Source organism: Chaetomium tenue (genome assembly GCF_020726465.1).
Source record: "Chaetomium tenue strain MPI-SDFR-AT-0079 chromosome Unknown F5144scaffold_1, whole genome shotgun sequence".
Classification (NCBI taxonomy): domain Eukaryota; kingdom Fungi; phylum Ascomycota; class Sordariomycetes; order Sordariales; family Chaetomiaceae; genus Chaetomium; species Chaetomium tenue.
Window position 1 is genome coordinate 3,525,587 of NW_027117329.1, and position 24,403 is coordinate 3,549,989.

At 55.5% G+C, this 24,403-nt stretch overlaps 10 protein-coding genes across 10 annotated transcripts; 4 read left to right on the top strand and 6 right to left on the bottom strand.

Annotated features, from left to right (window-relative positions):
- Positions 1–1,350: 1,350 nt before the first annotated feature.
- F5144DRAFT_637160 (glycoside hydrolase) lies at positions 1,351–2,608 on the top strand (the record flags this gene model as incomplete). The annotated part of the gene is made up of 3 exons (XM_066792647.1): positions 1,351–1,451; positions 1,527–2,097; positions 2,161–2,608. 3 exons carry the CDS (start codon positions 1,351–1,353, stop codon positions 2,230–2,232), a joined length of 744 nt encoding a protein of 247 aa, XP_066648699.1. The 3' UTR covers positions 2,233–2,608.
- F5144DRAFT_556092 (uncharacterized protein) lies at positions 2,400–3,482 on the bottom strand. The gene has a single exon (XM_066787957.1). The coding sequence runs from the start codon at positions 3,120–3,122 to the stop codon at positions 2,622–2,624; it is 501 nt and encodes a 166-aa protein (XP_066648700.1). The 5' UTR covers positions 3,123–3,482; the 3' UTR covers positions 2,400–2,621.
- Positions 3,483–4,452: 970 nt separating this feature from the next.
- On the top strand, positions 4,453–6,190 carry F5144DRAFT_523598 (putative amidoligase enzyme-domain-containing protein; the record flags this gene model as incomplete). Its single annotated transcript, XM_066786771.1, has 3 exons — positions 4,453–4,998; positions 5,091–5,385; positions 5,536–6,190. Exons 1-3 carry the CDS (start codon positions 4,650–4,652, stop codon positions 6,188–6,190), a joined length of 1,299 nt encoding a protein of 432 aa, XP_066648701.1. The 5' UTR covers positions 4,453–4,649.
- A 953-nt stretch (positions 6,191–7,143) lies between these two features.
- F5144DRAFT_588891 (uncharacterized protein) lies at positions 7,144–7,962 on the bottom strand (the record flags this gene model as incomplete). Its single annotated transcript, XM_066789980.1, has 2 exons — positions 7,144–7,184; positions 7,257–7,962. The coding sequence occupies 2 exons, from the start codon at positions 7,960–7,962 to the stop codon at positions 7,144–7,146; spliced, it is 747 nt and encodes a 248-aa protein (XP_066648702.1).
- Positions 7,963–10,861: 2,899 nt separating this feature from the next.
- F5144DRAFT_637181 (uncharacterized protein) lies at positions 10,862–11,605 on the top strand. The gene has a single exon (XM_066792648.1). It carries the CDS (start codon positions 10,887–10,889, stop codon positions 11,370–11,372), a length of 486 nt encoding a protein of 161 aa, XP_066648703.1. The 5' UTR covers positions 10,862–10,886; the 3' UTR covers positions 11,373–11,605.
- A 281-nt stretch (positions 11,606–11,886) lies between these two features.
- On the bottom strand, positions 11,887–13,736 carry F5144DRAFT_478391 (amino acid/polyamine transporter I; the record flags this gene model as incomplete). Its single annotated transcript, XM_066785101.1, has 5 exons — positions 11,887–12,018; positions 12,080–12,713; positions 12,783–13,185; positions 13,249–13,525; positions 13,584–13,736. The coding sequence occupies 5 exons, from the start codon at positions 13,734–13,736 to the stop codon at positions 11,887–11,889; spliced, it is 1,599 nt and encodes a 532-aa protein (XP_066648704.1).
- Positions 13,737–16,065: 2,329 nt separating this feature from the next.
- On the bottom strand, positions 16,066–16,618 carry F5144DRAFT_44148 (uncharacterized protein). Its single transcript, XM_066784938.1, has one exon. The coding sequence runs from the start codon at positions 16,508–16,510 to the stop codon at positions 16,220–16,222; it is 291 nt and encodes a 96-aa protein (XP_066648705.1). The 5' UTR covers positions 16,511–16,618; the 3' UTR covers positions 16,066–16,219.
- Positions 16,619–17,071: 453 nt separating this feature from the next.
- Positions 17,072–18,297, bottom strand: F5144DRAFT_44169 (uncharacterized protein). The gene is made up of 2 exons (XM_066784939.1): positions 17,384–18,297; positions 17,072–17,294 (listed from the first exon to the last, which is right to left on the bottom strand). Exons 1-2 carry the CDS (start codon positions 17,897–17,899, stop codon positions 17,193–17,195), a joined length of 618 nt encoding a protein of 205 aa, XP_066648706.1. The 5' UTR covers positions 17,900–18,297; the 3' UTR covers positions 17,072–17,192.
- Positions 18,298–18,695: 398 nt separating this feature from the next.
- On the bottom strand, positions 18,696–19,486 carry F5144DRAFT_481008 (uncharacterized protein; the record flags this gene model as incomplete). Its single annotated transcript, XM_066785261.1, has 3 exons — positions 18,696–18,861; positions 18,928–19,151; positions 19,208–19,486. The coding sequence occupies 3 exons, from the start codon at positions 19,484–19,486 to the stop codon at positions 18,696–18,698; spliced, it is 669 nt and encodes a 222-aa protein (XP_066648707.1).
- Positions 19,487–21,091: 1,605 nt separating this feature from the next.
- On the top strand, positions 21,092–21,862 carry F5144DRAFT_543466 (uncharacterized protein; the record flags this gene model as incomplete). Its single annotated transcript, XM_066787251.1, has 3 exons — positions 21,092–21,288; positions 21,493–21,569; positions 21,633–21,862. 3 exons carry the CDS (start codon positions 21,092–21,094, stop codon positions 21,860–21,862), a joined length of 504 nt encoding a protein of 167 aa, XP_066648708.1.
- Between the last annotated feature and the right edge of the window lie 2,541 nt (positions 21,863–24,403).

Genomic DNA, 24,403 nt, shown 5'->3' on the forward strand with positions numbered 1-24,403 from the left:
TACCCCGGCCCTTTGGCGACCAGTTCCGCGCCAGCCAACCACTTTGGCTGCAAAAGTGTACCCCAATGTGGCCCACTAGGTCTCATAATCTTACTGTCTTGCGGGTACCGGTGCTTTATAGACAGCGGAGGCGCGGAGGCCTCAAGATCTGGGTTGTTTATACCTTCTCTGCCATCAATTCGGCTCGCTCCCGTCGTCCCGTTTCATGTAAGGGACTGGAGCCTTAGGAGATTCCGCACCTTGCAGGCAGAGTCGGGCCTTTGACAGCTCTTATCTCGCATCGAAGGGGGGCAAGGCAGAAACAATCAAGGGTGTTGCGGGATGGCGGCTTCTGTGCCGGGGTGGGGAAGAAGATGTGATGCAGCTTGATGTTTGCAAAGGAGTGCGCTTGGTATGTGCATGTGGGATGATATTGAGGTCAAGAACAGGCCCCCTAAGGGGGTTTGAGCCGCGATGCAACCGAAAAACTCGGAAATGAAGTTGGTGATGGTTTTATATCATGGTGTCTATCCTCCCCGAAACGAAAGACTACATCTGTAATATGGTATGTTGAACTTGGATTTGAGTTTTGATCGACAACTCGGAGCACCGATTACCTGGCTAGAGTGTGGGTTGCTGGTGCGATTCAACCGGGGATCACAGCCGGAACCCGACGCCACTGCCGAAAGCAACCACAAATACTACCATAAAAATAGCAGGCGACAGTACCGGCGTGGGAGGGTCCGGGGTGTTCTTGTCTCGGACCGGGTTCTACTCTTCTAGGCCACACTCACTTGGAGGTGCGTTTCATGCTGCCCCCGGACTGCTGTCGACGGTTGGTCAACAAGGCACGAATCGGCCCGCGTGATTTTCAGATTCCAGTTCACTTGACCATTGTTGGGCACGCCATGGCTGTGCCAACCCGGGGTCAAGATTGCAACACCATCTTCGGCTCCTACCCCCGTCCAGATGCCTATTCCGGATGACGACGCCACAGCCCTCGAGTGCATGAACGGTCTAGTTTAATTTAAATGCAAATACCTGGCCGGCCTTGTTGACCAGTCCCAAGACGAAAAGGTATAAGCCTCGGGGCTAAAGGCGCCGCAATCCCACCATGTCGTTGACATTAACCGGCAAATCGTACCGTCAGAAGCCCGGCACTGGAAAACCTGGGGAAGCTGTTTATTGTCTGCCGGCATCAATCCGGGCGCGGAGGGGAGGGTGGGACAAAACCCGTCTTGGTTTGATGGGGGCAGTCGGGCAGTCTTCCTCAAGGTTCTATTAGTATATGTAGTGCAGGGCCTCAGTCTCACAGACTCTTCTTTCTTCCCTTCAAGCTTCCTCCAGCCATCAGCCCTCAACACACACACAATGCATCTCCCATCCCTCGGTTCCGTCGCCCTGCTTGCAGGTGGCGCTGCTGCTCACGGTGCCGTGACGAGCTATGTCATTGCCGGCCAGAACTATCCTGGGTGAGTCTTCTTGCTTCGAGGGGTTGGGTTTTGGGATGATGTCCCTGGAAACGGTTATTAATACCACATACTTAGATACCAAGGATTCTCCCCGTCCAACTCGCCGAACGTCATCCAGCGCCAGTGGTCCGATTACAACCCCGTCACCAGCTGCAGCGATGCTAAGCTCCGCTGCAACGGCGGGACCTCGGCCAGCCTGAGTGCCACGGCCGCCCCCGGCGATACCATCACCGCTGTTTGGCAGCAGTGGACTCACAGCCAAGGGCCCGTCATCGTCTGGATGTACAAGTGCTCGGGCGCCTTCAGCTCCTGCGACGGCTCCGGCTCCGGCTGGTTCAAGATTGACGAGGGTGGCTTCCACGGCGATGGCACCAAGGTCTTCCTTGACACCGAGGTCCCGTCCGGCTGGGACATCGCCAAGCTCGTCGGCGGCAACAAGTCGTGGAGCAGCAAGGTCCCGCAGAACCTCGCCCCTGGCAACTACCTCGTCCGCCACGAGTTGATCGCCCTGCACCAGGCCAACAGCCCGCAGTTCTACCCCGAGTGCGCCCAGGTTGTCATCACTGGGTCCGGCTCAGCCCAGCCCGGGTCGTCGTACAAGGCCGCCATCCCCGGCTACTGCAACCAGAACGATGCCAACATCAAGGTGAGCCTATTTTCCGAGGAGGAGAACAGAGACCGAGGAGTTCATGTGCTGACTGTTTCCCAGGTCCCCATCAACGACCACTCCATCTCGCAGACCTACAAGGTCCCCGGCCCGCCCGTCTGGACTGGCGCTTAAGCGTAGGAAACTTACCGCCTGGTCATTTACGGCTAGGGAGTAATGGGTGGATGGAACAAATGCGACCTGCAGAATGGGATCTAAAGTGGCGGACTCGAGGCCGTCCAGGGAATCAGAAGGGTTCAGGCATTGCAACCACCAGACTGCAACCACATCCTCGCACCATAGCAGCTTTTATCACTCCACAAAGTTATACCTCGCCCCTAACATTATCAATACATGAATCCCGCCCCCCAACGGCAGGGAAGCTCAAGTTAACCATTCATTCATGCACCACCGTCCCGCCTCCTGAATCCAATCCAGGCCTGCCATCTAATCCCAACCCCAGCCCAGCACTGCTTCCATCCAGTCCCCAGGCTTAAGCACGTTAGGGAGGTACTTAGTACCATTTAATCCTCCGCCTTCGCCCTCCCTGCACTCGCCAACTTCGCCACCGGCACGAACGCCGTCCTCTCTCCACTGCCCAACTTAACCGTAACGCTCCTCAACCCGAACGTATCCGACAGATTCGCATACGTCGCGGCACTGACCAGCCCCACCAACACCGTCCCCAGATCCGCATCCGCGGGCGCGTCCTCATCCAGCCCCAGCACGCGGTGCACCGCGGCGGTCTTGACGCCCGGCCCCACCATGCGCTTGAGCTCGGCGGTGATGGCGGGGGGCGACTTGTCGAAGACGACCGGGTAGGTGCGGTCTTGGTTGGCGATGCCCGACCACTTGAGCCAGTGCTCTTGCATGCGCGCTTCTTTGGCGGCTTGCTCGATGTGGATTTGTTGTTGCGCGGAGGGTTGCTGCTGCGGCGCGCCGGTCGGGCCGGTCGGGCGCGTTTGGGGCTGCGAGCCGGTGGGTCCGGTGCGCGATGAGGTTCCGGGGGCTCCTGTGGCGGACATGGTGGTGGTGGTGGTGGTGGTGATGGTGGTGTTGTTGGTGGTGTTTGGTTGTTTGTTTGTGTGGGAGAGTGGTAAGCGGTAGAGGGATGGGAGATGTTGAACGCGTACAAGTACTGGAGGGACAAGAGCAAACTTTGGTGAAGCTGTGGTCTGAGTTTGAACAGTGGCAGAGACTGATGCTTCCTTATACTGCTGGGGGTTGCACGCTCTACTGCCTACTTGCCTGGCAGGTAGCAATGTCTGGGAATTATCTGCCTGGGGTAGGTAACTACCTTACTTACCTTAAACTAGGCCGTGGCCTGTAAGCATAGAGGGAGGTGGGGCGGGAGGCATGTTGGTTAAACTTAATCTTAGGTCATGTTTGGTGTGAATCCTTCGGATCCAACGTCGACCATGTCTGCGGCGTAGCCACGCCCAGCGCTACGCACTACCTAAAAAGTGAAACCGGGGCCGCTACATGCTATTGGAGCCGTTTCATACGTCTGAGTAAGCGCGCTTAACCACCCTCCGTCGGACATTTTGCCTGCCCAGCCCAAGTTATAGCAGGGTGGACGTGTTTGCTCTGATAGCCTTTTGGCCCAAATCATGGTTTCCGGGGAAAGCCGCAGGTCGTGTACCCGCGTGGCGCGTGGCGGTAATTCGGACTCGGAGGATGATGTCGGCCTCTAATGCCGCTTACGTCGGTCGTTGTGGGTTGTGACCCGGTCCTTGGTCTACTCTATCTTAGTGCTTGGTCGGTCTACATGTACCTTTTTAGGAGACATCAACGAGTTTCGCCGGAAGCCACCCGCGGCCAGACCTTATAGTCTATACATTATTCGATGATATGGAGCTTTTGTCATTACCAATCCGGGCCTCGGGACTCGTCCAAGCTTGTTTCTGGCGGCCCGTGGGGCTACTCCCGTTTCACTTTCTCAACTGGTTGCAAGTGCTCGGGTTTAGAGTCTGACGAGTTGTTTTACTCGGCAGGTTCAGGCGAGCCCGAACTCCAACTAGTCGACTAGGACATTCAGACCCTGGTATGGGGTGTCTGGATATGTGACCACATTTGTTCTGCCATGGCCCTCAACCCTGGCTTGCCAATGGTCGGCCCAGATCAGTGCTAGACGGACATTTCCCCAACATGCCATCATCGACGGGCTTCATGCTTGCTGACCTAGTCCAAGCTACGGTCGCGACGGTGCCCTCGGCACCCCAGACCCGTGGTGGTGGCCCATTCTGCCGTGGGCCGGGTCGCATACCTACCTTATTCATGTTGCTAGACCGAAGTCACTACCATTATAAAGATGGTCCGTTGCACAAGAGGGTAGGGGACGAATCTGACATCTAGAACTTGCCCCTTTCTTCAACACTGGCTGTTGTGGAAAGGTTTGCTGGTCACAACTTACCATTCCAAGAACCATACAAAGTTATAATACTCATTCGACCCCAGACATTTGTTACTGATTGCGGTTTCCGTTCGATTTTAGCCTCTCTCCCCCTTACCGACTTGATACCTACCTAGATATCTAGGTACCTACCAGCATCATGAGTTCCAGTGGCAGGAACAAGAAGGCACTCCCGACCGGGCCGTTGCCTCTCTTCGGTGTCGAGATTGAAATCTACGTCAAAATTCACAAAGATCTCGAAGAAAAAATCAGGGATAGGAGATACAGGGATATCCACTCGATGCCGATGTACTGGCTCGAATGGGACTTTGACCTTCAGAATGGACAGGGCAACCTGGAGAAGAAAGCCAAACAACGAGAGTGTGTTGGCAAGGCCGTCCGGGAGATTATTGACGTCACCCTAGGGGCCAACCATGGTTGGACGTGCGAGTCTGACGCCAGTTTGAAGGAATGGGCCCTCACCGAGCCCCCTGACGTACGCAAATGGTGTATGTATTGTCCCACGTTACCTCCAATCATCCGTGCGGATACGTGTACTCGGAGGAGAGAGCTCAGATGCGCTAACCACGGGAAACTATAGGGGGTATTGAGATCATCTCGCCGCCCATGTCGGTAACGAAGCACTGGCAGGAAGAGATAGAGCTCATCTTCCAGGCTGTCGGTAGACACTTCGACTTCTGGACGAACGAATGCTGCGCCTGCCACGTCCACGTATCGCCGGGCCCCACGAAAAAGGTTAAATACACAACACCCCAGCTCGTCAGGATGGCAAAGGGAGCCTTCTTTTGGGAAGAGGCGTTCAAAGAACTTCTGCCACCCGAGCGTCGGAACAATAGATATGCGCTAGCCAACCATATGGTTTTCGCTAGTTCCGAGTATGCGAATATCCCGAGCAAGGGACATGGGCCGGTATTTTCCAGGATCCAGTCGGTAGCGTCACTCAGCCAAGAGGCCTTTATCCAGGAGATGAAGGGGGGTACAGAGGAGACCCGGTACGTATCAACCAGCTTCCACCCCTTTCCCAGGCTGGGTACGGTCGAACTCCGACGGCAAGCCGGCGTCGCCTCGGCCATGACGGCCATCCACCGCATCCTGTTCGCTCTCACCCTCCACGTCAGCGCCTTCCGATACGACTTCGACGGCGTCAAAACCCGCAAGACGCGCCCCGACGCCGCCGAACTGATCCGCGAACTGGCCGGCTGCATCAAGAAACTCCCCGGCGACACCTGCCACGGCAGCCGCTTCATCAACTTCCTCTACTGGTGCCAAGAATCCTACGCCGGCAACAAATGCTACTCGGAAAAGCAGATCAACATACGGGAGAAAGCCCTCCGCGAGGGCAAGACCCCCCCCAAACAAACCCCCGGCCCCGCGCCCCCACCCATGAACGCCGCCCCGGCCGCCGGCCAACGCGCGACCACATCCACAACCTCACTCCCCCTGCGCACGACGCAGACGGTGCGCACCTCGCAGCCGGGGGCGCCCGCGCGGACCGGCACGATGGGGCGAGGGGGGGGCGGCGGCGGCGGCAACAACAGCCGGACGTCCAACACGCGCGGGCCGGTGATTGTGTCGCCGCCGCTGCCGTCGCGCCGCTCCGACGCGCCCCGCGCCGTGGTGACGTCCGTGAGCGGGAACAGGACCATCTACGAGGTTCGCCAGCCGCCGGAGCGGTACTAGGGGGGTGGGGTTGTTGGGCGTGGCGTGGAGTGTTCACCACAGACGTTATGCACGCAGTTGTTTGTTGGGTGGGTTTGTCTGACGGGTGCTGCTGATGTTGGCGTGGCGAGACGGTGGGGTTTTCTCTTCGGGCTGTTGCATGTAAGCAGTGAACAAACAACGACGGGAGGCCTGGCCTGGTGACATGGAGCCGATGGCGGGCTGTTGGACCCCTCACAGGCAAGCAAATATCCTGTCATGTACTTACCGAGCATTACTTGTACATGCAGTGTCCCAAAATCCAGACTGTTACATCTCTCCCCTGAGGCCCCAATGCACCCAAGAGATTGCTTGTGATGCTTTCGATTTCGTTTAGTTCTGATTAGGTCTGGAGTTAGTTAGTCGGGGACAATGCACAGTTGCGAGGGACCGTTGAGGCCTGGATTCGGAGGGAATGTTGTTTTTCTGTTTGTGTCTCCCAAGCAAAGGTTACTGTACATGTAGCCTCAACTTTCGTAACCGACAGCGACTATTACTAGCTCCAAGTGAGTATTATATAACCGAACACGGAATAAAAGCAAACGCTCATCGAAACAGCGGATTGTGTTCCAGCACCGTGACTGAACTTCCGGACTCCCAACGCCCCTCTGTTCCACCAACCCATGCACATTAATCGGTCCAATACCAAAATCATGTTTACTTAGCCTCACTCTCCCCTGCGTTGGCGAGCCGAGATTTCTTGCCAAGGGGCTTACCAACTACCGGGCCGTCGCACAAGGCCAGCATCCTCTTCCGAGTTTCCTGATCCCGAAAGCGGTTCCACCCCAGAACAATCTGCGTGTCGCGGAGGATATCGAGGCGGCCGAGTTCCACGAACCCGGTCTCACGAAACGTGTCCTCCGTCGAAGCGCTCACGCTGGACGAGAGCGTTTGGATGTCCCAGCCGTAGGTATTCGCCCGTAACATGCCCCATTTCAGAAGGCGGCGGCCGACGCAGTCATCCCAACGGGCTGTGCTGATAACAAGAGAGCGTAAAACTGCGGGTTGTTAGTGGTGCAGTTGATAGAGGGTGAAGAGGGGCACATACCCAAGTGCCGTCCATGGACGTCGCCATATTTGTCAAGACAATTCGGGAGGAATTCCTTTGACCAGCGTTTCCAATCCTCCGGCTGACGGATGGCGGCCTCGTTGAAAGACCGGAGTGCATCTGACAAATTCACCGCCAACCCATTGGGCGGAACGACGAGCTCCTGTCTCGCATGCACAAGCCTCATCTCCTCCAGGATTGGCCGCAGTTCGTTGAGTGCAACACCCGGCCTTCCCATCAACCGATAGGGGCTGTTCTCGCTCTGATCCGAATCGGAGAGGCTATCACTGGGGGTGGACGTCGCTACTATCAGGCGGCCCGGGTCTTGCCACTCCGCCCAGCCCAGTATCTCCTCTCTCGGCTGCGCTCCATGGAGGCTGGTCAGATAAGCCGCGGCCTGCTTGAGGTATGTGGCAACTAAGAAATGGCGGCCCGGCGTCCGCCGGTTCTTTCGCATGTCGGCGAGCCGCCAGTCGGTCTCTGCAGCGAGCAGCCTCTCCGCCGCCGTGGCCTCGTCCTCGTATCCCATCTTCACGCTGCGGTATCGGTCGAAGTGGTCGATGTCCCGCTCGTGTTGGAAGATTTCGTTGGCCATGCGAGCCATCGCCGGAAAGTCGTACGACTGGGCGGGGCGGACGCGCAGGCCTGGGAAACGCGGCTGCTTGCGGTCCAGTTGGGCTGGCATGGCTGGGGTGGTTGTCATCATGGCAGGCAGGCTGACGCGGTTGAGGGAATGGTAAGAGACAACAAACCACTGACCGGATTGAGGGGGGTGCGGCAATGAACGGTATTTGTGGGAGTGCCGAAGCCGAAGCCACCTGAAAAACGAGCGAATATCGGTGGTCAGATACCGGTGGACTTTTATCGGACCAAGAGAGATGTGGCGGACTGGAACAGGCATGGAGCGGCAGAACAATAATTAGGGGAAATCGCGGCGGGCCATGAGGACCGTACCTGCTGATGCTAGTGCTGCATAATGACCTCGAACGGGCATTAAATGCAACCAGTGGCCGTTGATGCCTGGCCATGGCCCATGGGCAAAATTCCAGCGGACCTTGAACGGTGGTTCCATCGTCTTAACAATGGGAAGGCTCAACCTTTGGGATCCCCCCTGATATTATTCCTGCATCTACTGCCGCTGCGGGATTGAATTTCTATTTTTATGCTCAAGGATACCTAGCCATTTAAATAAGCTTCTTCACTATGGCTTCAACTCCCAAATTCAGTAACCTCAGATGAGGCTCGGTTGCCCGCGTTGGACCTTAAAGCGAGTAACACGCGGTGGACTCCGGCGCTTGAGGACACACACTCTCGTTCAGAACCCAGAACACGGTAATCTCCTTTTGCTCTCAATGACTGACAAAACGTTGTGGATCAACAATCAAAGATTGCCTGTTATTGCCTCTACCCGTCGTAAAACACGAGTTGTTGCGCACAAGATTGGATTTGACTTGCCCATTTTTGACGGCTCTGTCGCGAGACCCCGGAGGGAGCTCACATGGTCCATCCCGGGAAAAGCTGCCTGGGCTTTACATCAAGTCCAACAACACACGGATTTTAGTCTAGGTGAGGGAGGCGCGCCCTTAAAGGCGGGAGGCGGTGACACGATACTGCAGGGTAACAACACTCAACCCCCCCCCCCCCCCCCCCCCATCCACCCACCCACATACCCACAAAAGCCATAAGTCACAGAAAATTAAAGCACCAGGTACAAATAAAGAAAATGTCAGCCCATTATGTACCTGGAGCCCACGGCAAGGGCCCAGCTCCAGGGGAAAGTATGGGCTTGTTGATCTCCGCGCTGCTCCTGGGGAAAGCGGATGTGCCACTTGCCCTGGTCAGCTCGCGGGGTGCTATCTAGAACTATCTGAGTTATTCGAAACAGAAAATGTTAGCCCACCAAAATCCCTTGAAGCTCACTACAAGGGTCGCCAGCTTCGGGTGGTCATGGTGGGCTGTTTGATCTCCGCGCTGCTCCTGGGGGAAGTCGATAGAGGGCCACTTGCCCTGGTTAGCTCGCGGGTGTGTTCTTTCGTGGAATGTCATCCCCCGAGTTCCCTCGAACTGACGGCTTGCGTGAACAGCTTCGAGGAGGTCATGGGGGCTTGTTTCAATCTTCGCGTTGCTCCTGGGGAAAGTGGATTGCCACTGCCCTGGTCAGCGCGCGATGTGTTTTTGAAACTGTTGAAATTGGTTGAAACGGAAATGTCAGACGCGGTTCTGGCCAGCTGCCTTGGGGAATGAGGCATTGGGAGCCGAGTGGTTGCGTGAGTGAAGGAGTTTGATCTTCGCTCTGGTGATTAGAGAGGATGGATTGAACTGCCATCCCCTCTGCTATCAGGGCGGGAGTGTTTTCTCAGCCGCGATAGCAATCGATGACAGCGAGCCGATGTTTGAGAACCCAGCGATGGGTTCCCAAGCACCACTCGTTGCCTCGCTCGCGACTGCGACTGAGAGAACGGGGAGATGATGGGGAAATGGGAAGATGAAGCGAAAGGTGAAGAGGGGAATGAGGAAGAGGAAGAGTTGGAAAAAGAAGAGGAAGAAGAGGGGGAAAGGGAGGAGGAGGAAGGGGAAGATGAGGATGAAGTAGAGGAAGATGAAGTAGAGGAAGATGAAGAAGAAGATGAAAAAGAGGGCAAAAGAAAGGAAGAAAATGGTTCAAATGTCCCACCCTGTGGAACCGACCATCCATGAAGAAACAAGTCCCTAGAAATGGCCGGGAAGTCAGAAGTGGTTTCACTCTGCAGGTCAAGAGACAAGGAACTGAAAGGCCAGGCTTGCATTCTTTGCTGCTTGAGAAAAGGAAAGGAAAGGGAAGAGGAAGAGGGAGGGGAAGAGAATAATTTATAGACAGCCAGACCCGGCCTGTGCACACCTGCATTCTGCATAGACCCGCTTCTGAGAATTTTTGAAGATTGCTTAGTCGTGTAGCTTTGATTAGTCGTGATGTTTTAAACTGGGAGGCACTGTGGTGTGGGTGGTGGTGGTGGTGGTGGTGTGCCCGGGGTGTGAGTGCTGATCCTGGGACCCGCTCTGCTCCAGGGAAACATCTCACAAGTCTGTTACCTTTCCCCCAAACCACTAAGCCTCATTTTGAGAGTGGTACTAAAAGTCGGTGATTTGAAACATATTCAAAACTCAAACCACCTCAGACGAACTAAGGATACAGAGGAGGTACAACGGTAAGCGACCCTAGTCATCCAGCGCTTCCAGGTACCGACCTCGATGGCGTTGTGGGTGGCAACAACTTACACAGGAAACAGATACTTCAAGTTCCCAAAAAGACCAGTAACCAAGCCTAAAACATTTACAAGGAGGTTCAGGACACCTATCATATATGTTACGACAAGGGGAGGGAAGAAGACAACACAAAGCAGCACACGACAAGGGCAATCAAGCTAGTACACCATCGCCTTCAGAGAACAAATAAATTTCGACATCCAACATCCCGAAGAAAAGATCGGCGAGAGCGATACATACAAAGACATCTAGATTCAAAGGTATCCTTTCCCTCTTCGTTGTTCCATGTTTAGATGGAAGAAACCCCATGCCCCTGGGGCCTGCTGTGACATACGACATGAGCTTATGACTACAAGCTAACACTCCATTTTCCTGTCCGACAGAACAATGCCCTTCAGAAGCAAGCAACTGCTCAAGGGAAGAAGAAGCGAGGCAATCATGGCAGTTCCTCCCAACGACTCGTCTGCCATAGAGTTAGCGGAGATTCCAAAGGTGCAGGCGAATCGGCGAAAGCAAAGACAGGAGTTGGGAAACCCTGGGGCAGCAAAGGGCGGTGCGAAACACGATCAACCCCAGGCGACTGACAAGAGCGGTGGACAGAAGAAGGCGGAGCAAGGTGCCAGCATGCAGCCGTCAAGTCTCCCGAGCGATAACTCAAAGCTGAGCCCCCGGGAGCCGACATGTGTCCCCGAAGGGGATATCAAGAAACAAAAGGAGACAAAGAGCGACGACGACACCGACTCTGACCTCGGCTGGGAGTTGGTGGACAACCCGAGCGCCGTTTGGGCGAGGGAGAACGAGGCAATGAACAAGCTTATCGACGACCTAGACGATATATTTGTGCCCTCTGTGGCCGGTAAGAAGAAACGTTAGGCAGCAGGAGTTGGCCGCTCCAGCACAGGCGGCGGGCTGCAATTGTCTCGGAGGGTGCCCGTCGACGGCAAGGGGTCAAGGGCGGTCAAGTAAATACAACCCCAGGTTAAACTTGCCCTTCGCTCAAGAACTCGTGGTGACTATTACGACTGTTGTTTACTACCATACCAGCAGGACGCTTGCCGCATTGCTGTTTTAATACCTTTTCCATGAACCTGCCTCTAATACCTTTTACCCACCCGCCAACCCTGAACATAACCCACCCCGAACCCAGCCCCAGAGACCCAGCACCCCATGCCAGACCCGATACCCCAACCGCCCCGGAGATAGAAAGTATCATGAAACCCATTCAGCCCAGACCCCGGACTCCGTTCCAATTTTGTTATAGGGCTGTCCGCTCACCCACTGGCAGCGAGAGACCAGTTCCGCCCGACCCGTCGAGCACGCCCTAGGTTGCCTGCATGTGCTCAAAAGCACCAAACCCTGATAGAGATTAAGAACCAAATTCGAATCCTCAGACTGTCACGACGATAGTCTCTGAGACTTTCTTCGTCGCCGGTCCCGTGTAGTAGTGTCGGCCATGGGTGTACCAGAAGCCGCCCGAAAAGAGCAGGACCGACACAAACACCACGCTGGCGTAGTTCATCTGTCCTCAATGTCAGCAACCACAACCCCCTCACCCCCTCCCCCAAAGAAGAACCACTCACATTCTCGCTCGTCACCGGCATGTTCGTCGGCAAGAAGAACACCACCGACATAAACACATTCCACACCACCGCCACCAAATTCACCACAAACCCCCACCTGCCCAGATGCCATGGCCCCCTCTCAAACCTTCCATACACCATCTTACAAATAATCGGCAGCATATACGACAAATTCAACGCCACCGTGCACACATTAAAAACCGCACTAATCGCCGTATGGCTCACCAGCCCCAACAAATTCACCGCCACCCCCAGCCCCGCATACAACCACACCGCCGCCACGGGCGTCTGCGAGCGCGGCGAGATCCGCCGCCACACCCGCGACAGCGGCACCAAATCATCCCTGGCAAAAGCATAGATCGTGCGGCTGCCCCCCTGCAGGCCGGGGATGGCGACGAGGTTCATGACCGCGAAGCCCGCGAGCGTGAAGAACACGGCGGGGGCGCGCCCCAGGGCGTTGTAGAAGAGTTGGGCCACGGGCTGGCCGCTGGGGGAGGTGATCAGGGTGAGGGGGTCGCCCATGCAGATGACCAGGATGAGGTTGAAGGCCAGGCCGATGATGTAGGTGACCGTGGAGGCGTGCGCGATGGCGCGGGGGATGACCCGGCCGGGGTCTTTGGCTTCTTCGGCGATTCTGTGGGGAGGGGGGGGGGGTTGTTAGATGGTTTGGGGCAAGAAGATTAGGAGCGGGGTGGTGGCTTACCGGGCGGTGCTGTCGGCGTTGGTCATGGTCCAGGCCGGGGAGAGACAGCCGAAGAGCATGGCGAAGGCCGGCGGGGTCCAGCCGGAGGTGGGCTGGAAGTCGGTAAACGCGTACGTGATGCTGTGCTTGTCCTTGGTCTGGACCAGCAGGCAGACGGAGGCGCCGACCAGGATGCTCATGTGGAACACGACGTAGCCGCTCGTCAACCGCGTCAGCCACCGCGTGGGCAGGCTGTTGATGGCGGCGTGGAGGACGGAGAGCAGGACCATAACGGCAAAGACGTGCCCTGTGCTGGGGACATAGGAGAAGTCCGTCGCGATCGACACGGCGGCCAACAGCATCTGGCTTGATGCGTACTCCGTGCTAGCAGTCCCTGCAATCACACCAGCGAGGGTGATGTAGCCTTCAAGGTGTGTGTCAGCCACTGCTAGATAATAGTATCCCCAGCTTCTAGAGAATAACATACCTGACATCCAGCACAACCATGGACCCTGGCTCTCAGGGGCTACATGCTTCAACACCGAGTACATGGCCCCGGCACTGGGGTAGGCCGACGACAGCTCCGCGAGGCTAATGGCCAGCGCCAACGCACCGGCACCGCCAATGATCCAGCTCCACATGATGGCGCCGGCACCACCGGCTTGGAGCCCGTAGATCCATGTGGACATGAGCGAGCTGTAGACGCCACAGATGCTCATGGCGAAGCTGAAGCTGGACCATGTCGAGAACTCGCGCTTGAAGACCTTGTAAGTGCTCGTCAGCAACGCCCGACACTCCAAAGGGTGGACATGAGAAGCGCACTGGCTTGTATCCCATGGCTTCTAGGGTCTTGTCCGCATCGTCCAGCGTCACATTGCCGCTCGAGGGGCAGGTGGGCGTGGCATGGCCGCTGGAGGTCCCTAGAGATGTTATCTGGATGGCGAGCTCCTTCTTCTCTTTCTCGGCGGACGCCATTGTTCTTCACTGGTGCTGGGGGAGAGTGATGGTGGTCCCCGATGGTGATGAACTCTAGGTATGCTCTTGTGGCACGTTCCAAGGCGGTTCTTTGTATTTGGGAGTGCCAATCCCGGTCTCACCGCCGCCCCCCCAAAAGGGGAGCGAGGAATGTCCGCGCGAGCCGCTGGGCTCTTCGGCACCGCATCGTGTTTGTCAAGCCTAGCCACCGAAAACTGCTACTTGTCGGTCTGCCGGCGAGACCGTCGACCATCGACAGGGTCGGCGCCGTCCGGAATTGCCATCTTCGTCAAGTGACGCCGTGCATGGCTGCAGTAGTTCTCCCAAGAGCCATCGTCCTTCCTCATGGGGCATATGACGTGTTCACGATCTCATGCGCCAGAGGTGAGAAAGTACCGTTCATCCTGCGCGGTCTAGACGCGCAATGTGTCATTCCCCAACGATCCACAGACAGAGGTCACGGTGGTACCGTCCATCTGGTGGAGAGGGAACATCCGTTATCGGAGATCAGGGGTGTGATAACCCTGCGGCGAGCGCGTCCCCTCGGGGAGTCGATGGCTGGCACACGTGCGGAGGAAGATTACTTCGGCGGCAATCCGATTGCTCCCACCTCGGGTGAAACACGAGAAATCCGGAAGTGAGGAGACGGTTCTCCTCGGGCCCTCGCCGTCTGGACCGGTCTGTCGGATCCTGACCGCATTTTTGACATTCCAGAACCCTCAGTCAGGCACCAACTCGGGATTCGGGCTGGGCGCACAGAGATAAGCCTGGACCTCGGCGGCATCATCTGCGGCCGAGCTGTAGCACATTGCACGCTACTCAGTGGCGTTCACAACATGTCTCGGTAGAGGCGGTCGGACAAGCAAGATGCCAAGGTTCAGGATTCAGGTCCTCGTTACCAAGAGAGTGGGAGGAGAGGTCGGTGAGACATCAGATATGGGGACAAGACGAAATCACTGCGGTGGGACGGTGGGCGGGAGATATCAAGCTGGCATGCCCTCGAGAATTCGAAAAAATCAGTGTGAGGTTGAAACTACCATCCGGGGAAGGTCAGCCGACTCCGCCAGGGACGAACGGGGCGGTTGTTGGTCCCCTGATCTCTTCAGCGAATCACCGAACAGTAAATGGTTGGCATCTGACCCCATCGAGATCGGCCGGTCTAGGCCTGCATCAATGAACGTGCCCAGACGGCCCTTTCCAAACAAGTGTTTGTCGCCATCCGTCGCGACTGGCCGTTCTCGGGAGGCTGGGTCGGGAGAGCTCCCCGCTCTGCACCCCAGGCCCGATCGGCATCTCAGCTGGTGACAAGGGGGGTGATGAAAATTATGATGTCCTCGTGATAGACATCTCGCCGTCGTCATCTTTCGCCATATTTTCCCAAGAATTGGTCATATCCGGCAGAAAAGTCCGAAAGTCATGCCGTGGTTGGCCCTCTCGGGGCCACCATCGTGGGCGACGGATGTTTGATGCCCATCTCAAAAAGGCATCCCGTTTGTAGCCGTTGTCTGGCCCGGCCCCAAGACGAGACCGCTAGCCTGCTGGAAGGTGTCTAGACCCTTGGCACTGATAAAAAGTTCTGTTCACCTCCCTTGCTTCCGTGTCCAACTTGGACAGCATCATGGAGCTATAAAAGAACCGGGTTTCCGTTCCTGAGGGTTTCGGGTTGTCGTGATAAGCAGTGCACTTGGACGAGGTAACCGCTTGCCACACGTTTCATAACGGGTGGACAGGGGGCAGACCAGGGACTAGTGTATATCATGAAGGCGTTTGGAATATCCAGCGCCGGGGCCAGCAAGCGCCCCCTCCTTTTCGGCGGTATCACGGCATCTTCAAGGAGACTGTGGTTGCACCATGCACAAGATCCTGCACTTGTCCACCAGCGCATTTCGAGTCTGTTGTGTTACCCTGATGTTCCGGCCCCTGCTCTTGTTGATGGGGGTTACAAATATGGGTTGCCATGGCGGGATACGAAGGTCTCAGGGTGCCTTGATAAGAGGTCGTTCTCGCGGTCGATCTTGGGCATATCTCCGTGCATTCCGATGGTTGGGTGATCGGCATGGCATGAAACCCTCCGAAAATGTGGGGAACTGGAAGATGGTTGGCAGGGGAGGGAATGATGACAAGTCGACTGCTATATGAGCAGGTGGGTGTGGAGGGACGCTCTTTTGTTGGCATGCATCATGATTCATGACACATTGGGACTCCGAGTGGTTCGACAGCGTCTAATTATTCCCCTGCCGATGCAGTTGAGGACTATCTATCAAAGAGTCTCTTGGGACAACAAACCAAGATTCAACCGGCGTGAAATCAGGGCGTGATGAAGAAGAAGCAGATACTCGTCGACGTTGAAAGGGACCCGGGAGTCCAGCGTATTCAAATCAAGCATAAAATCAATAAGCCCGCCAATAACACGAGTCCGCCCTATTATTACATCCCCAAACCAAGCCTAACTAAACCATTCCCAAAACCATATGTTCCCTTCCCTACTTCCTCACCCCCGACCCGGTCTTCCACTCCCCCGCATCCTTCACCCCCTGCGCCACGCTCGCCACGCCACCCTCAACACCCGTGCCGATGTTGGCGATGCCGTCGCCGAGCGGCTTGCCGACGCCGCCCGTGGCTCCGTTGACCGTCTCACCCACCCCGCGTGAGGCGGCGCCCAGCACCCCGCCGACGGTATTCGCCAGCCCGCCGACTGTGTTGCCGAGGGTGGAGGTCACGGTCTTGCCGGCGCCGGTGAGGCCGGTGTTGGTGTTGGTTTTGTTGTTGTTCATTTTTGGGGGGGGTGGGGGTTGGGAGTTTGTGAAGGGTGGTTTGGAGGTTTGTGATTTGTGATTTGATATGTGTTGTTGTTTTGTCGTCTGTTGTAAGTGACTGAGTAACACTTGAGATGAACGGGTTTTGATTTGGGTTGAACGGTTGCTTCCTAACGGTTCTTCAGGGCGGCTTATATCTCCCTGGCCCCTTACTTCTCCGGCCAAGCTTGCGGGATGCGACCCCTGTTTGGAGGTTGTCAGCTGTCCTGCACTACGTCATATCCTCGGTTTTCGCCCCTTGTTCCCTGGGAGGACCCTGACTTGCTGAGCTACACAGCATGCAGGCTCGGGACGACATCGAATCACGTCGCAGAAGAGGACGATTCTGGCTTGAGGACATCAATGCATAGTGCATTTCGTGGGGTGACGTCAAGAGATGGTGGGCTTGGTTCTGGATAGGATGGACCACGCGCTGAACCCATTGGCAGGGTAAGGAAAATAATTAACGGGTTGTGGTGCTGTCGTGCCTTGAGTTTCTGCTTCCTAACCCCTGGGAAACGACTAGGAAGTGGCTGATTCCGAGATACTCTGCATCCCTAATCGCGATGCCCCAATCCCATGGTGCATTGAGAAGAACTTATGATGGGTGAGTGCTGGCAAGATGGAAAGTTTAAAATTGAGATTGAAACCAGTTGATGCTTTACTGGTCTTCCGGCGGCGCCGATTCCGTCCTGTTCTTGGTGCACCAGTAAACCCTCGACTCAAGGGCGTTCCGAGTCCGGCCGTGGAACTGCGGGATTTCCTGCTGATTTTAGGCGACGAGGTTAGCCAAACCAAAATTGAACAAATGGAATGACGCGCAGGCGAACAGCTAGGGGGGTCACTACTTACCATCATCTTGGGGTAAGTCCAAACCTTCTTACCGTTCGCATCCTTTTCGGCGTGAAGGTCCAAGAGGAGTTGGGTTTCCTGCTCGGACCAACTTCTTCTGCGCTTCAAGTTCGGGCGCGAGTTTGATGGGCCGGCTTGGTTACCAGCGTCGGGCTGGTCGTTGCCGAGAGTTTGGTCCTCCTCGAGATCGAGATCCTCACGGTCTGCTTCGCCCTGGGTAGACTGTTCGCCCTGCGGCGGGTTCCCATTGGCAACGGGATGGCTGCCGCTGGGTCGCACGTTGACGGGAAGAGCTTCTTCCGCGACGAGGACCGGGCTACCGCCATACACATGGTTGGCGGTGTGCTCTTGTTGAGCGGCAGGGTTTGGGTGCCCCACAGTCTGATCGGGGCCGTCCTCGCCGAACTCGATGGCGATGACAGTTTCTCTCGCGCACTTCATCCGGAAGTCGAGAAGGTTGTTGCCCAGGAAATCGGTGTCTTCTGGCGACCAAGCGTTTTGGAAGGGCCAGGGCATCAATCAACCCGCCATCCTGGGCGAGGAAACCCCGCCGAGCATGGTATAAAAAGAACTTCAGCTCGGTGAGCTGCTGTCCCGGCGGCAACATGTCCGCAGCGGGTCGCCCATCGGTGCAACTGCACGAGGAGGTTGGAGAAAGAAAAAGATCAGGGAACGAGTTGGAGCAGTCCTGGCGGTCGTTGTCGGTAAGGTGGGTGGACGCAAGTGCCCCAAAGTTCAGCTTGGCCGCCTTCGCATCGCAAAGTTTGGTAAAGGATAGCAAGGGGTTTGGGTACCCAAAACGCCTGCACCCTTCCAGGATTATGATGTTGAAGCACATCTTGGTGTTTTGCAGTGATGACAAGAGGGATTGGTGAGAGCGACAAAGGTTGGAGAGCGGCGGGTTCAAAGAGGGGCGACGCGGTTTAGACCAGGGCGACGGGGTTCGGGACGAAAAGAAAAATATGGCGGCGGGTGGTGTGAGGAGAAACCACCACACAGCAGGGCCAAGATTGTGCTGAAAGCGAAGCAAAAGTGATAGGTTCTTGGTAGAGATTTATGTTTGTGAGTAACGGAGTGGTGAGTGGGTGACTTTGTGTGAGTGAGAAGTGCGAAAAAAGAGAAAAGTTTAAAGCACAACTTGTGAATCTGAGGTACCTAGGTACCTACCTGGTTGATAAAGCTGGGGCCCTCTTAGCCCTCAGATTGAAGATAATTCAGATGGAAGGTCCAGGGCATAACTGAAGCTATCCCCACCCGATCACTGCAAAAGAAATATAGGGTAGCTGTATTTCGTTATTCCAGAAAAGGTTGGTCATGCTATCATTGGGCCGCGCGCCATTTGCGCCCTCCTTTCGTTAAACTGGACCATCTCAGCCTGGCTCCTTGCCAACTGAGCGTCCTTGTGGCCTTTGCTCATAGAGTGATAGATGTTTATCATTCCAGCGGCGGCGAGGACGATGAAAGCTGCGTGGATGATGCTGTGATAGAGTTAGTGGAAACCCTCTTACCCCATCTCCCCATCCGGCTTCGGTAAGCTAACTCACCAAAAGACAATGATAAAAATCATGGCATTCGTCATGTCCTTGGCCCAATGAGCCCGTCGGTCACCCGACCCTTCGTCGACGGTGCCAAGAATCAGGAAGCAGAAGATGCCTACTCCTATCAAGACAATGTCGAAACATACAGCAACGGTGTTGATGGCTCGTTTGCGGTTGAAAAGGAGCAACGAGATGATTTCGTACACATCCGCTAGGATCCCAAACGCGAGCTGTGCATGTCGGTCAGCGTTTTGATGCTTTGCCGTTGGGATATGGCCTGGCATACCGGGAAGAAAGACGGCATCAGGACATCTACCCTCGTCGTCGGCTCCGACCTCCAATAGCTGTACAGCCACGAGACGAAGGCAAGCGCGCCGAGCTCCAACAACACCGACAAAGACCGCCCGACAACCTGGATCCAGTTATACGCAACCCCAAGCCGTCCGATTGCCCGGACGCGAGGGGCACATGTCCTCCTCTCGACATCTTGGTCTGTGGGGGGGACCGCGGGCCTGGAAGCCCAGGCGAGGGCGCCTGGCGCGTTGCTTGTTGATTCCTGCGCCATCTATCCCTCCCTAATTCTCAGGTCGGCGGGAGCAGTCCGATTGCTTGCCAAGCAAGACCTGGTGTAAAATGTGAGGGATGTTCGAAAGGCCGAGAGAAATTGACATCGACGCCCAAGGCCACGTTCCGTCAATCGAAGCGTGACAGGCTGAGTCTGGAGGAGGACCAGACGTCGTCGAGGTTGTGGGCACGGGCTCCGGGACATATTTTCAGGCAGCCAACCGCAGCGAGGGCGCCTGCGGCGCGGCACTAACCGCTTCAGGGGCATCGCTCGCAGCTTGCTGCATCCTGCTGCATGGTGAACGGCTGCAGGGTGGCTGGATTTTGGTTGGCGATGGGTTGTGTCTTGGCTCCGCCACAATCGATGCATCTCCGGGGGTTGAACCAAAAAGCGCATCTTCCTTCACTTGGGTCAGGTGCAACGGCACATAGATATAGTTATGAAGGATCTGGCTTTCTTGAACATCCCAACGCTTAACTTCCTGCGAAATCCCTCACCTGGTAGAACGACTGAACCAGTCCTTATTCCTAACATTTCGTGGCCCACCGCCAGCCGCTTTCAGCCCATCGTGACGGCAAACAGTGGCCGGCCAACTGGCCCGGCCGCCCGGGGCATTGACAATAGCGGGTGGACTAGCATCGAGCGCGGAACCAGTTTCTCGTCGGTACTCGAAGCGGCAATTTCTTACGAATGGGGCTGGATGTGTAACTCACTGTCAAATTCCAGCCCGAGATGTCAATCATGTCACAGGAGGAGTTTCGCAGGCTGGGGGTTCCACAGGAATTATGCAGGCTCACAGCATAACCTTCAGTTAGTGAAGCAATGACATGCTCTGCGAGACACAACAGTTCATGGCAATAACTCAGACAACCGAAACTGTAAATGAAAGGTTTGCAGGGGGTTAGGGGCTCGGTTGTGGCGCTCCCTCTCGAAGCACTGCCGTGCTACCCGAAATGAGTCCCAGACTGCTGGCGGGTCATTACACGCGTAATTCCGTCACTGGGGAGAGAAAGCTCGAGTCTGGCCCCCAACTTCAGAGATCACATAAGAAGAGGGCTGGGGGGGTGGAGTAAGGGTTGGATCAGAACGGGATAACACGGGGTAACCCGCAAGATTGCAAAGACATCTCAGTCCTCACTGCACAAGTCCCTAGCCCTCTTAGTTTTATTAGCTGGGAAACAAGATATTAGAAAGCCATATGATCTTGAAAACACAGCTTACTGCCGCCAGGCTATTCATGGGCTGTCTCCTTGCGGAAAGTCAAAAGCGCGGAGCCTGAAACGAGTGTGAGGCTCGAGGTGTCTGCTAAAAAGGTCCGGGCTGGTTGCCTTATAATTGAGTACCTACTCTCTTAGGTCCCAAAACCTTAGTTCGGCAATAAACTTTTAGCAATCAGGATTATCACAAACCCGAGTTTGACTTTTTTTCTCCTTTTTCCCTTCTCGCCAATCCAATCCATTCCTCGACACCGCGATCCAAGTTTGTTCTCCCACCGACTGAACCCCCAAGTTCAACAACAACAACTCAACTTCAAGTCACCACACCAAATCCAACAACCAAATCGAACCCTCACTCACCAAAAGCCCAACCCAACCCACTCCCAAAATGAACGCCGACCCCGACACCCTCCCCCCCATCCACCTCCCCTCCCCCACCACCACCATCCTCACCCTGACCAAATTCCACGCCACCCTCGCCACCCTCCTCCTCGCCACCACCACCACCGCCGACCGCCACGTCGCGCTCGTCAGCGCCCTCGCCTACGTCCACTTCTGGAGCGCCACCCTCGGCTTCGCCTGGTGGTATGCCGCCCACTCCCCTTGTCTGTTCGCCTCCGCCCGCGCCCGCGCCTGTCTGCGCGCTGGCTAGAGGCCCGTGTTTCATGTGCTGTGTTTGGGGTTGGTGGGGGCGTTGGTGGGGGATATGATGGTGGTGGGGTTGAGGGTTGTGGAGGAGGGGGTGGGGGGTGGTGGTGCTGCTGGTGGTGAGGGGGGGAAGGGGGGTAGGGGTGGTGGTGGTGGTACTGGCACGGGTGGGTACGGCTATGGCTGGGTCTGGGGCTTGGATCAGTTGGTGGGCGTGGGTAAGTAGCGGCCCGTCTGTCTTTGAAGTCTGTGGTTGGATTGCTGACTTGTTTGGCTGGCAGCGGCCATGGTTGTGGTCTGTGGGCCGCTCGGGCTTCTGGTCATCATTCTCTGCCCTGGTATGGGCTGGTATCTGCGCCGCGCAGCCAAGGTTCTCAAGTGGATCTTTCCGTATACCGCCTCTGCTCTTTGGTTCATTCTGAAGTGGCTGCTCCGGAGTCTACGGGTGGTCTTGGTGTGGTTCTTCTGGGCGGCCGAGCTGGCTTTCCGGGTTTTCTGGGGGACGGAGTGAACGGGGAGCCTCGAGTGTTACAGCAGAGTCATGGAGGCTGGGGGGGAAGCCAGGGGGAATCTCCGTGTCAGGTTGGGGGAAGAATCTCACCTGTGGGGACTTGTCTTCCGGCTTGAGCCACGACACCCAATTTGCTCCTCGTCTTCTACAACTCAAATGTACCAATGCCTCGCCGTCCATGTCCTTTCTCAACCTCGTAGACCAGATGCCCTCGAAGTTAGGAGTATCGCCATGGCCACCTCCCTCCATTGCGTCCGTGGTACCTACCTTCAAAACGTCGGACAAAGACACCCCAACCCCCCCAAAAAAACCGATGTTGTTATCCCCGAGATGGATGTGAACGCAACAACCACATTGTGGTCAATGCGGTCTATACATGTCTAGATGTGAACCCTCACCCTTTATCCTTCGTGCACGTACCAAGTGGTGATCTGATAGTTACCCCTGAGTTCACGTCCACTGGCTTTTTGAACTGCAACAATCCCTTGGGTTATGGGCGGTCTTTCTTTCCTTTGTGGTTATTGAAAACCTTTTCATTTGGATAAACAACGATGTTTGTCTCGCGTCTTGAGTGTTACTGTCGGGCTTCACCTCTCGCATGTCTCCTCTTTCTCAATACATGTACCGTAGCACTCCAGTGTATCTTTTCTTCCAGATGTCCCATGATTGGAATGTGCAACTGTTACTTCATCTCCTGAAAGTAGGTTGGGCTGTAGCAGCTCTTGCTTTGTAGTTTTGCAGCAAATCGACAATGCCTGTGTTGGAATGCCAACTTGCCTTAGCGCAGCGTATGCCCATCAACGATAGTTTGTCTGTTTGTTGTCCAGCATCCTCGCAGCTTTTTGAATATTCACATCACTCAAGGCCTTTCCATGTCTGAAGGTTCTGTGCAGGCTGTAAACACTGTTAGGGCACAAGCGGGTCCCCTGGCCGGGGCAAGAGAGACCCCCGTAGTCACCATGTGGTCTGTGGCATTGTGAGCGACTCATAATCCCCCGGCACATGAAAGGACCCGCGAGGGGCACTGCACAGGAGGCGGCCAATAGGCCGTTTCGAATCCCATCTTCGTTACCCCTCGTCTTCAAGTGAGGTGGTTTGTTATGTGCAGTGTTTATTTTGGTAGGGGACCTTCCCGCATCCAGCTGCAGTACTGAACTTTCTTTGACCGAACGAGGCCTTGCCTTCCTCCTCTTTCCTCCTTTTGGGTGGTGTTCCCCTACATCTAGAACACTGGCCGAGCGATACCCCGACCTTCCCATCGCAACCAAGCTGCTTCAAGGTCGAGTCCCTGATGATGTAGGCGACTTTGGTGAGTAAAACAGAATCCATCCTTCCAACCCTTTTCTCTCGGCATTTAGCTTGCCCTCTGAGGCCCTGTCCTTCAATCTAGTTGCGGCATTCTGACCTGAAGAACTCTCAACTCAGTTTACCAGAAATCAAGAAAAGATTTGATCGAAGGTCGGCACCGGAACACCACTGCGGTATGCAGACTTCAAGGAACATGTTGCACTCTAGGCGATAAACAGGTATGAGGACTCCTTCACCGCCGACACTTGTCTCCACCAGGGGTTCGCTGACATTTATGGTTGCTTCAATAGCAGACCAAAGGACGACCCTATATCGTCTCGATTTCCTTCCGAATAAGCTCAAGAGACCAAGACCAATACTTCCGGATAAGGACATCGACACGATACGGAGGCGGCACCTCTCGAGGATGATAATGCTAAGAGAAGGATACAACAAGAGGGTATGGTGAAATACAGGCAAGAGGGGGGCTACATGGTGCTTAAAACTAGGGTCAACAACTCGAAACACAAAGACAAGGCTACGGACCGCGAACCAAGACAAGAAGTACACGCGATACTTCATCAAGGACGATAAGTCCAAGAGATTGGTACACCGAAGACCGCGACAGACGCAAGAAAAAAAAAAGCATACCAGTATTGGGAGCACATACAAGAGAAGGGCACATACAAGAGAAGGGCACAGAAGAGAAAAACACAGACAAAAAGGGGGTACATACGAGAGATGGATACACAAGCAAGAGATGAATACACACAAGAGAGTGACACTGTCACAAGAACGACAGCCTCAAGAGAACGACTGATTTCAAGAGAACGACAGATTTAAGAGGACGGCACCAAAGCAAACGGCACACCCAAGAGACCGACACACTCAAGAGAACGAGATATTCAAGAGGGCGACACAACTAAGAGGGCGATAGACACAAGAAAAGGAATAGCTAGGAGGACATACAAGAGAAGGGCACATACACGCACAAGAGGGATATACAAGAGGGATATACAAGAGGAATACACAAACGTCAAGGGGGCACATACACCCGGTAAGGACATGAACAAGAGATGGATGTACACAGAGAGCGGCACCCTCAAGAGAGCGGTATCCTCAAGAGAGCGGCAGACTTAAGGAACGGCAGACTAAGGACAGCGGACGGCAGACTCAAGGAACGACCGACTGAAGCGATCGACACTCGAGCGAACTGCAGACTCAAGAGAGCGGGACATTCAAGAGGGCGATACA